The sequence below is a fragment of the Macaca mulatta genome, chromosome 1 (genome assembly GCF_049350105.2).
Source record: "Macaca mulatta isolate MMU2019108-1 chromosome 1, T2T-MMU8v2.0, whole genome shotgun sequence".
Classification (NCBI taxonomy): Eukaryota; Metazoa; Chordata; class Mammalia; order Primates; family Cercopithecidae; genus Macaca; species Macaca mulatta.
In genome coordinates, this window is record NC_133406.1 from 80,366,019 (window position 1) to 80,376,926 (window position 10,908).

Consider the following 10,908-nt stretch of genomic DNA (forward strand, 5'->3'; position numbering starts at 1 on the left):
TAATAACTCCAGTCCTTCTAGTTGGCAGCCTCTGTGTTAAACTGTTTTTCTACTGCAATATTGTAGTCTCAGTGAATTGGTTTTGTCTGTGCACTACACAGGAAGAACCTGTCAGGCCATTACTGTAGTAAGTGCTGGAGGTACAGAACTGAACCTGCTCTTGTTCACTTCATGAGCTTTGGGCTGGGGAAAGGAGATACCACATTTAAAGGGTCTTTCCTTGTAAGCTTGTCACAGGCTTCCTCTTAGACCTGGGGTGAAGCAGGAGGGTGAAGTATGGTTCTTATGCAAGTGTGGTACAGCATGCTAGATTTCCTAATGTCAAACAAATATCCAGGATATCAAAGGATATGTGTCAGTTTGAACAAGTGTTGATTTATTACCTCAGAATGTAGGCATTTACAAAACAAAATGGAGACATCCAGTGTGATTCCAAGCAGGCTCATGGACTAGTGCTCACCATAACCCAGGTGCACCAGCAATCTGGGATATGGTCTCCTACAGAAGCACTGCATCCAGAGAAGGTGCATTTATTTATTCAGCAGATAGCAAGATTTCCCAGGGAGAGGAAAACCACCCTGCCCCACCTCTATCCTGGCTTCCCAGACTTCTAAGGTCTTTATTCAGCAGTGACTCTCATTTGATGAGGTGGCTCTCCTCTCTCACGTCACCCTGTCAGCCACCTTGACCAATGGCTCACGGGAGACTTCTGCCAGCTCGCCTCTGCTCTGCTGATGGCCTCATCCTGCCACTGTGGCTTTTCAGGCTCTTCCTCCTCTTGCCCTGGGGGACTTGGGGCCCCACTCTGGCTTTCTTCTTTGTACCAGGCCCTCGCAGGGTATTCTTGCTGCTTGTAGGAGAAGCCAGCTTCTTGGAGGAGCCTTTCTGAGACAAACCCTGGGCTGGGCCGGAAGCTAAGGTTGCAGATTTTCTAGCAGCTTTCTCTGATTGCTCCTTTAGCAAGTCCAAGACTGTCTCTGAGAAATCAGCATTTATTTAGTGAAAAATATAAGTCCCAGAAAGTAGCTATAAGAGAAACCTATAACTGCATTAGAGTTCTTTAATATAAATTCTTTTTATTAATACTTTTTAATTCTCTAACTGGCCTTGATCTAAATATATGAGCTTTTTAGAAGGGTCACTCCAGTGATACATGATTCTGTAATAGTTTCCTTAAGATAGTATCCTTCCTCTGTAAGTCTTTCCTGACTCCCCACCCTGCCCCAAGGAAACCCCACCCTGCCCCAAGGAAACATTCCTCATTCTAGGGGCCCTCTCAGTGCCCTGAACATCCTTCTATACCAGAACATTACTGCTACATTTATTTCTTTATTTGCCTGTACTTCCCATCCCCACTCCTATTTAACTCTGAATTCCTACACGTCATAGGCTTTAAGTGTTCATTGTTGTATCTCTAGGGATAAGCATAGTTCCTGCCACAAAGTATGAAATGAATGATGCCAAATGAATGAATATACGAACGATTAAATGAATGAATCAACAAATGAATGAATGAATGAGTGAATGAATGAATAGAGGAAACCAGTCACAGTAGAAGCGGGTATCCTCACACTCGTAACTCCTCTGTTATGCAGAGGAGATGTATAGACTGAATTTCCCTCAGGGGGTAACTAAGACTCCACCGTGGGAATTATGGCCTGCTTGCTGAGGACACTGCCTTAGCCTCCACACCAGGGCCTGAGCCTAAGACTCAAAGATGGACTCACTGGCGAGTGGTTTGAACGGGATCCGCTTACTCTTGGTTCTCACCGGCACTGGCTTGTATTTGCACTTGCCTGGGGGTGCCCGCCTAAAAACACAAACAGAAAGCATGAGGACGCAAGACTCTGAAGACGCAACCAGAAAATCAAGGTCACCAGAGGGTGTATATTTGCAAGAATTGGGGTCAGCCTTTACTTATCCATGGGGATGGGGTAGATGTAATACGAAATATGCTATGAGCTCAGAAGGAGAGGTAAAAGGGCACAGACAGAACAGGGCACCTCAGGCCCTTGAGAGACAGTGCAGAAAGGGAGTTAGGAGTATGGGCATGGTGGCAGTCAAAACGGGTTCACATCCTTGTAATCAGGGGCAAATAAACCTTGCTAAGTCTCAGTCTCCACATCTATAAAATGCAAAACCTAATATTCCCCATCTTCCTAGGAACAGTGCCCAGCACATAACAAGAGTTCACGGATGAGGCTGATGATGAGCATGATTCTGCTGCTGCTTCTGATGGTGGTGCTGGTGACTCCCTTTAAAGAAAATGTCTTCAAGAACTCAAGGCACAGCCCTTAGACAATGCCTGCTTCTCTGCCTAGTAACACACACATTCTTAAACTGCTTGTCCCCGGGTGCATCTTCTGAAATAAAAGGGACTTTGAGGACAGAGAGTACTTCCACTGTAGAGAGCAGAGCTGGAACTTCCCAGCCTGTCCCCATTGCCTTCTCTGCCTTGCTCCAACTCTATCTCTCACTGCCATCCTCCCAACTCCAGGTGGAGGGGAAAAATAAGGTAATTGTATTTATTTAACAAACACTTATGTAGTGCTTAGGCACTATTCTAAATACTTTGCAAATATTAACTCACTGAGTCTTCCTAACAATGCTGTGAAGTAAGTACTATTACTATACTCATTTTACATAGGGGAAACTGAGGCTCACACAGGCTAAGAAACAGGCCCAAGGCCACACAGTTAGTCAGTGGCAAAGCCAAGATTCCAAGCCCAGGCTCAAGTCCGTGTTCTCAACCACTGTATTTAGCTACCCCTAAAGGAATGGTAGGAGGAAAAAAATGGGAGGGAGAAATGGATACATAAATTAGTCAGGTGCCCTCAAAATGCTGGGAGTGATGAATTTAGTGCAAAGACAAGCTGAATAAGTAATCAGAGCAGAATCTGGTCCACTTATAGAAGTTTAAAAAGTCTATGTGATTCAATATAGTTATAACTGAACGGAGGGAGTAGCACTGAAATGACCTGTCCACAAAGAGAACTGAGTTCCTATTCCAGCCTCGTCTTACTAGCTGCACCTGGGGCAAGTAATTTAACTTAACTAGCCTTCAGTTTCTTTATCCATAGAGTGAGATGTTAACCTGCCTGGTTGGAATTCTGTCAGCACTAAATGATAGCCCGCATGCATGGCACTTAGCACAGTGCCTGGCACACAGGAATAACTCCATAAATGTCAATTTTTTAAAAAAAGGTGAACGAGTAAGGATGTCTTCAGTGTGAAAATGCTTTATGGGCGCTTTCCATATGGCTTCTCACAGCTGCTCTTGTGAAAGTGGGGAGTTAAATTATCTGCCAGCTAAATCAGAAAACTGCCAAAGGAAAGAAAAATGGATTCACATAGGAAGCCTATTAATGGAAAGAGAACTCCCCACCAAGGCATCATCAACCATCAGAAGCACTTGAAAGACCCTGAGCCTGCTCCAGCTCCTAAGCCCAGGATATGTGCACAGAAGCAGACCCAGCAGTGGAAACAGCCCAGTATTAAATTCACCCCTTGGCTATCCGCCCTCCACCATCCGCACATCACCCCGGGCACAGCCTCAGGGACGGAGCCTCTTCCAGGAACTTCCAAGAATACACAAGCTGAGAGCCCTGTGGCCAAACAGAAGCTGAGCTAGAGCTGGCCCCAAAGCCCTAACCAGTGGCTGGACCTATTTGCCTCATGTCTGCTATATGCCAATCCAGATGTGGGTAACATAAGCCTCAGGGGAAAATTTTCTTCTGTAGGTCTATCTGTAAGCTAATTCAGGGGGAGATTTTCTTGCTTTGGCAAGAATTTTCAGATAAATCTAGAGCACTGGGGCAGGGTGCGTGGTGGCACACACCTGTAAATCCAGCACTTCAGGAGGTCGAGGCAGGTGGATCACTTGAGTCCAGTAGTTTGAGATCAGGCTGGGCAACATGGCAAAACCCCATCTCTACTGAAAATACAAAAATTAGCCGGGTGTGGTGGTGCATGCCTGTAATCCCAGTGACTTGGGAGGCTGAGGCACATGAATAGCTTGAACCCAGGAGGCAGAGGTTGCAGTGAACCAAGATCGTGTCACTGCAGTCCAGCCTGGGAAACAGAGTGAGATTCTATTAAAAAAAAAAAAAAAAAAATTTCTAGTGCACCGCCCAGACTCCTCAGGATGGATACACTGCACCACCCTCCCCGGGGCAGATAACCTGACCCAGACCCAACAACCTCTCAAGCGGGAAGTGGTATTGTGGCTTTTGCCTGTGCTGGTGGAGGTTGGTCAGCCTCTGAGAGAGATAAGCAAAGAAGCAGAAGGAAACAGCATAGAGCCCAGCAAGTGAATAAACACTAAACTCCAGAAAAGGTCAGCTGGAGCTACTAAGGAACTTGGCAGTTAAATGTATTTGCCAAAGACCTGGAGATCTGCACCAAGCCCAGGGGACAGGGGAGCAGTACTTACTCAGGTGCTTAGAGGTGTATGCCTGTTGTTAGATGACCTCAGACAGACACTTCCAGAAGCATATTTAAAAAAAAAAAAAAATAGCCTGTCATGGTGGCTTACGCCTGATATCCCAGCACTTTGGAAGACCAAGGCAGGTGAATCACCTGAAGTTGGGAGTTCGAGACCAGCTTGACCAACATGGAGAAACCCCATCTCTACTAAAAATACAAAATTAGCTAGCTATGGTGGTGCATGCCTGTAATCTCAGCTACTTGGGAGGCTGAAGCAGGAAAATCGCTTGAACCTGAGAGGCGGAGGTTGCGGTGAGACAAGGTCGCACCATTACACTCCAACCTGGGCAACAAGAGTGAAACTCCATCTCAAAAAAAAAAAAAAAAAAAAGCCACAGACCTAGACTAGGTCAGAAAACCCTAGAAAGACTCAAGGTCTTCATGTCCAACTGCAAAGAGACCGTTTCCCAAGTATTTCATAATTTCTATAGACTCATTGTCCTATGCCATTATTTGTCCAAACAACTTTTCATCTAGAACATGAGTTTGCTTCATCAATAATTTTTGGTAATTTGAGGGACAGTGAAGATTGTTTTTATGGCCTGCCATGGAGATAAGAAATGAGAAAAATGCATTTGAGAAGAAAATGACATCAAATCTCACCTTGAGGGGTCAACAAACTTGTAAATAGATCCATGTGGTGCGTAGGCACTTGGGTAAGAGGTTGCCAGGAAATACAGCTCCCCTAAGGCAACAAAAATAGACAGGCAATAATGGGACATCAGGCAGCACTGAGACACAGAACTGGATGCACAGAAAACGGTCAAAAAGAAGTTATGGCCCTAAAATGCAGTGAGCCCCAAGAATGGAATCCCAGAAACCTAACTGACGTCTGCTTCGCTGGGCTGTGAGCTCCTTGAGGAGAAAGTCCATCTTCGAACCCCCAAAGACTAGCTGAGTGTATGGCCTAGCAGAGGTAATTTCATGTGTATGTTTGTTTATCAAACCAAACAGCTTTCTCCCTTATCACCTCCTTGCTCTCAGAAACTTCACCTCCGTGAATCTCCATTTCCTTCCTTACCTCTTTCCTCTGTGAACACTTGGATACACACAGTCTGCAGGCTGAGGACCATCTGTCAATCGCTTTATTTTGTCCCTTCTTTAGTCGTTTTGTTTCCCTTCAGCCTTACTCCCATTTTCCTCTTTCATTCCATCCTTGAGTTCCTTATTTCCTGGTGACCCTCCCCACTCTCCACCTCTTCTCTTGGTCTTTTCCATGTCCCACAAAAATCACCTCTACCCACTCTCTCCTGTATCTCTCTGATGTGGTTTGGCTGTGTCCCCACTCAATCTCAATCTCATCGTGACTTATAGCTCCCATAATTCCCACGTATTGTGGGAGGGACCCAATGGGAGATAATTGAATAATGGGGGCAGCTTCCCCTATACTGTTCTCCTGGTAGTGAATAAGCCTCATGAGCTCTGACGGTTTTATATGGTTTTATAAGAGGAAATCCCTTTCTCTTGGCTCTCATTTGCTCTCTTCTGCCACCATGTAAGATGTGCCTTTCACCTTCCACCATGATTGTGAAGCCTTCCCAGCCATGCGGAACTGTGAGTCCACTAAGCTTCTTTTTCTTTGTAAATTACCCAGTCTCAAGTATGTCTTTATCAGCAGTATGAAAACGGACTAATACACTCTTAGAAAGAGCCCCACTCCTTCCCATTTCTGCCACTTGGAGCTCTGGGAAATGTTCTTTTCTCACAGTAACTACCTCATTCCACCTTGCTGTCTAGTTATTTGTGAGGGACATTATGCTGTGGGGTCATAAGCCCCAGTGGGGAGTCCCAGAAGTCTGGTTTGATTTCTGATAACACCAGTTCCTCTCCATGCTATTTTGGGAGACGTCTTCACCTGCACAGCCCTCAAGATATTTATTCATTTGTAAAATGGGGATCACAATGCCTCAAGTGATTGTTAGGTATTCAATTCGAAAGTGTTAGATAACCAGGCTGGCCCAGTAGCTCACGCCTGTAATCCCAGCACTTTGGGAGGCTGAGGCAGGTGGATCACCTGAGGTCAGGAGTTTGAGACAAGCCTGGCCAACATGCAAAACCCCCCTCTACTAAAAATACAAAAATTATCCGAACGTGGTGGCGCACGTCTGTAATCCCAGCTATGCAGGAGGCTGAGACATGAGAATCACTTGAATCTGGGAGGCATAGGTTGCAGTGAACCAAGACTGCATCACTACACTCCCAGTGCAGTAGGCAACAGAGCGAGACTCTGTCTCAAAAAAAAAAAAAAAAGTGTTCGATAATCGTAGTTATTATTACTTTCTCATCTCTCTGACCCAATGTTTGTGCCATTACACTGAATTAAATTCACTTGCTGTTATGTGCCTTACACAACTCTTTCTCAATTTTATGAAAGAAAATGTCTATTAAGTTGCAATTCTGAAAAACCTAAAGCTTTATACAGCTCTGGGTTATTTAAACAACTGATTTTTTTTTTTTTTTAAGAAAAGGTCTTGCTCTGTTGCTGACTGGAGTGTAGTGGCACAATCACGGCTCACTGTAGCCTCCACCTCCTGGGCTCAAGCAAACCTTCTACCTCAGTCACTTGAGTAGCTGGGACTACAGGTGCATGCCACCACATCAGGCTCATTTTTTAAACTTTTTGTAGAGATGGGGTCTCCCTATGTTGCTCAGGCTGGTCTCAACCTCCTGCACTCAAGGAATCCTCCCAGCTCAGCCTCCCAAAGCAGTAGGATTACAGGCATGAGCCACCACACAACAGCTCTAAACAACTGCTTTTTGTGGAGAACAGAGACCAGTGTTTGTCTTGTGCTAAGTGTGAGCCTCTTAGTCTTTGCATAGCCACTACACAGGGTAGCAGCTGCCTAACAGACTATGCTTTGTGTACTGACAAACTAAATTTATAGTCTTCCCCATGTAAGAGATCTGATGAATTAGGGCACACCCTCCTTCAGAGTCAGTTTGCTCCATCTGAATTGGAACCCCAGGCACCATCTGGAGTGATTCTACCATTCGATAAATGTGGTGTCTAAAAAAGGCCCACGAGTACATAGGCAGGGGCCCCTCGAGGCCATGCAAAGGCCTTCCTAGTCTAAAAAGAAAATTGAAAACCCTGCCTATGCAGGACTGCAGTTTGTGTAAATTATATGTCTTCCACATTCCATAGACTTCCCATTTTATTTTTAGGTTAAAACAATGCTAGAGGTGAATTTCATCTGTAGTTTCCAACTGATATTTTTAATATATGTCTTAGGGGAGAAAAACAAAAAAAAAACTATAATATGCCATGTAAAACAAAAATGCATGCTATACAAATTTACTGCAAACATAATTCATTTGACCAGCCCTCTTGGGAATGTGCTTCAGTGACTGACTTTCAGAAATCCCATCAATGAATCCTCAGCAATGGGCAGCTCCGCACCAGCCATTCGCTCAGCAGTAATTCATACCAGCTATCAACTCTCAGGACATGACCCAGGACGTGAACTGTAGCCATAGGTGAGGCAGTGCTCGAGTTCCAAGTAAAAGGTGACTTACCTAAAGCCAGTGGACTGGTAATAAAATAATGAAATAATGCTCAGATCTAAAAATGCCTCTCAGAGGAAAAGAATATGCCAAGAGCAGAAAATATGAATCAGTTTATGCAAAAACACAAGAGCAAGCAACTCCGGGGAAAAAATAATAATAATAACCTGCCTCAGGAACAGCCTCATTAGCCTCAGGGCCGCCCTTGGGCAAAGGCTTGGGAACACTCTGGCAAGTCTACCCCATAAAATTCAGCCAAGGACTCTGTTTTGTTTGCCAGATGTACCATGACTGGTTTTTTTTGGCTTTTTTTTTTTTAACTGTTTTCTACTGTGAGACATCTACAAGCACAACAAACCAAGTCACCAAAGCCAAGAACAGCCACAGAAGATGGCAGCCCAGGATCCCTGGGCAGACTCGGGGGGTCCAGCCTCTGGGGGGGTTTCACCCACGGCGGTGTCTGGCAGAGGAGAAGCCCCACCACCGCCTGTAGCTTTCACGTCACTCTCTTTCCACTGGCCATCATCCTGCCAGCTTGTGGTTTCTCTCCTTTTTCATATGTTTGGACTTCCAATTTGAAACTCACATAGACTTTTTTCTGTTAAAATACTTGAAGTTTCCAAAATTCTTGAAGTTTCCTCTGCTCCTATAAAACATTCATCTCAAACTATCCGTTCATCAGCTAACTGAGAGGAAAGGGTCCGGGAGATGACTGGGTCTCCTTATATCCTACTCAAGTGAAGGTCCCAGGCAGCCACCTCACAGCCCAGAGGGGAAAGAAACCAAATATTTCAGAATCCTTTGAGACTCTGGTTTATACCTACAGAGAATCTTTTTTTTCTTTTTTTCTTTTTGATTGGTTTTGTTTTCTGTTGTTTAATTATTATTTTTTTCCACCTATACAGAATCTAGATGTGGAAGGGACCTTGAGAGATCACCTTATTATCTCTGCCTCTAAACATGATGATATCTAGTGCCAAATACTGGAAAGTTCACTGTCCTCAAATAAAACAAAACAAAAATATTTAAAATTTGAAAACTTTATCTTTCCGAGTGAAACATAACTTATGTAAAGCTGAAGTTAAAAATCGGTTTTCTGATGATAAAATGTTTGGAAACGTATTAGAACTGAGTCTCTCTGGGTCTCTCTCTCATGTACATGTGCACATCATGCTTCACTGAAGCCCTTAACACGTGCCTAGTCTGTCTATTGAGGGACCTCCTACCTAGATGTCTACCTTTTTCTCAGATTTCTAAATAAATAAATAAATAAAATCCTCCTTTGCTCACAAACTCTTGGCAAGGTCAGGAAAGAGCCTGGCCCAACCAGTGAGATGATCACTAGAGGCCCGTTTCCCAGACAGCACCGGCAGCATAAACACCCACTGCCCATTTAGTCTGGTCCACTGTTGGCCCTTTCCACGTTCCTAGAACTGCGGTTCAGCATAGATCTCCCCCTCACAGTGAGTTGTGTGGTTCAGCCTGGAAGGAGTAGGCTGGCATATTCAGTCTGTTTCTTCATTGGTAAAATGAGCATTATAATTACATCATGGGGCCAGGCACCGTGGCTTACGCCTGTAATCTCAGCACTTTGGGAGGCTGAGCGGGCAGATCACCCAAGGTCAGGAATTTGAGACCAGCCTGGCCAACACAGCAAAACCCCGTCTCTACTAAAAATACAAACATTAGCTGGGCGTGGTGGCAGATGCCTGTAGTCCCAGCTGCTTGGGAGGCTGAGGCAGGAGAATTGCTTGAACTCCGGAAGCGGAGGTTGCAGTAAGCAGAGATGGCACCACTGCTCTCCCTCCTGGGTGACAGAGCAAGACTCTGTCTCAAAAAAAAAGGAGAAAAAATCAAAAGTAATTTTATCATGGGGGTGTTATGATTACGAAATAAGGTGAAAAACATGACGTGCTTAGAATAGTATCCAGTACATTATAAAAGATGACTAAGTGATAGTGATCATAGTAGAAGTGATAATTACTATTTAAAATAAACGTTTAGTTGATGCCTGTGATTATCCAAGTTCCAGGAAGTAGAAATCAAACAACTCTGTACATATGTTACCTGCTTCATCTTCAGCAAAGGAAATGATGAACTTGCTATGGGTGCTGATCAGCCCTGGGAAGGCACAGGACGTAGTGCTGCCCAGGCAAAGATCCCGCTTCTTCCATTTCTTGGTTTTTCTATCTTCCTGCAAAGCCATAAGTCGACTAGATGAAAAATAAAACCTTATGTTTTAGGAATCCATATATCCACTCTGCAGAATACTTTTTCTCCTAGAATCAGGGACCCTTGAGTACTAGGACTGAGTCTCCCATTGAGAGATCAATAACTAGCCTCCCTCCAAGCAACCAAAAAGCTTCTTCAGAGATATTTCAATCACCCACTTGCCCTAGATGTGGAAGTTCATGTTCTATTATAAAAGGAGTTTGGGCCAGGCCCAATGGCCCACACCTGTAATCCCAGCACTTTGGGAGGCCAAGGCAGGCAGACCACTTGAGGTCAGGAGTTCAAGGCCAGCCTGGCCAACATGGTGAAACCCCCATCTCTACTAAAAATACAAAAATTAGCCAGACAGGGTGGTGCACGCCTATAGTCCCAGCTACTCAGGAGGTTGAGGCACAAGAATGGCTTGAACCCAGGACGTGGAGGTTGCAGTGAGCCAAGATCATGCCACTGCACACTCCAGCCTGGGTGACAGAGCGACATTTTGTCTCAAAAAAAAAAAAAAAAAAGAGTTTGATGCACTGCACTGTGTAGGCTGCACCACTACAAAAGACTGATCTTATTTTTATTAGTTGTGTGACCTTTGGATAGTTGCCCAATATCTCTAAGCTTCAGATTCCTCATCTGTAAAATGGGGAGTGATAACATAATTTACCATAGGGCAGAATTTTGAAGGTTAAATAAAATAAT

General features: G+C 44.5%; 1 protein-coding gene across 2 annotated transcripts in view; it reads right to left on the reverse strand.

Moving 5' to 3' along the window:
* Positions 1 to 357: 357 nt before the first annotated feature.
* The window catches only part of HHIPL2 (HHIP like 2), a 35,318-nt gene continuing 24,767 nt past the window's right edge, over positions 358 to 10,908 (reverse strand). For both annotated transcript variants that reach the window (XM_015115762.3, XM_015115766.3), the window contains exons 6-9: positions 10,057 to 10,202; positions 5,089 to 5,170; positions 1,728 to 1,810; positions 358 to 977 (exon numbers count right to left, since the gene is read on the reverse strand). In XM_015115762.3, coding sequence (XP_014971248.1) covers positions 697 to 977; positions 1,728 to 1,810; positions 5,089 to 5,170; positions 10,057 to 10,202 — 592 coding nt within the window. In that variant the 3' untranslated portion in view covers positions 358 to 696. The remainder of the gene's footprint in view (positions 978 to 1,727; positions 1,811 to 5,088; positions 5,171 to 10,056; positions 10,203 to 10,908) is intronic.